Below are 1,000 nucleotides of genomic sequence, written 5' to 3'. Positions count from 1 at the left end.
GACAGACAGACAGACAGACAGACAGACAGACAGACAGACAGACAGACAGACAGACAGACAGACAGACAGACAGACAGACAGAAAACATTACCTCGTTGTCGGAGGTAACAACACAGGACTGCTAAAAACTGTGAAAGAGTTTAACTCTCTGTTGATGCGAGGAGCAGCCATGTTGAAATGATGACGTAATGCAGGCTCTGGCTCCATTTCTTTAGCACAAACTAGTTCAGAGGTTCTCAAAGTGATGGGCGTGGGGTCAGTTTTGTTCAACACCTACATATTTATTTTTTCCTCTCGGGAACTTCATGTTGTATTTGCATTTTGCAAATGGAAACATTTTTTGAAAATTTTTTTATGAAAAACAATGTTGAATGTTGTCACACAGTGGCAAATAGTTACACTTAAAATGGTGACACTATAAAGGTGTTTTGTTGTTTTGTTATTTTAAAGAGGCCATGGTTTATTTTATTTCAAACTGTATTTTGTTTCAAGTTTACCTTTATTGCTTCAGTTGTTCAAATGAAATGTTAGAAAGAAGATTGGGCCAAACTTCTACAGAAAACTCCTAATGTGAACTATTGTTGATAGGAGGTTGTACAATCTGTTGGATTAGAGGCTGGTGGCAGCCTTTCCATTTAGATTTAATGTTTACTAAATAAATATTGGCGTACGTATGTTATTGTTAATGTGAGCAGACATCTAAATTCTGGTTTATTATATCCTGACACCGGTAAACCTGGAAATACTGTAGATCAAGTGTATTCTTTCTTATTTAATCATTGTTTCTGGTACTAAACTAGTGTTTATAATGAACAAAAATGAACTTTTTTCTACTGTTTCAGGGACTTTGCAATCAAAATGACTGCTGCCCTTCAGGAGAACTCATCATCTCCTCTGCAGTCCATCAACCTGTCAGGCAATCCTATTGAAGACAAAGGTATGTCTTTTATTTTATATCCAAATTATAAAAGTGCATTGGATAGATAGATAGATAGATAGA

The 1,000-nt window shown here is 35.9% G+C and overlaps 1 protein-coding gene across 1 annotated transcript in view; it reads left to right on the top strand.

Moving 5' to 3' along the window:
• The window catches only part of LOC106518836 (leucine-rich repeat-containing protein 16A-like), a 30,838-nt gene that overhangs the window by 29,639 nt on the left and 199 nt on the right, over positions 1-1,000 (top strand). Inside the window, exon 11 of the mRNA XM_014010255.1 lies at positions 843-937. Within this exon, the coding sequence (XP_013865709.1) occupies positions 843-937 (95 nt within the window). The remainder of the gene's footprint in view (positions 1-842; positions 938-1,000) is intronic.

This window comes from Austrofundulus limnaeus, unplaced genomic scaffold, assembly GCF_001266775.1.
Source record: "Austrofundulus limnaeus strain Quisiro unplaced genomic scaffold, Austrofundulus_limnaeus-1.0 Scaffold67, whole genome shotgun sequence".
Classification (NCBI taxonomy): domain Eukaryota; kingdom Metazoa; phylum Chordata; class Actinopteri; order Cyprinodontiformes; family Rivulidae; genus Austrofundulus; species Austrofundulus limnaeus.
This window is presented reverse-complemented; position numbering and strand designations above follow the sequence as displayed.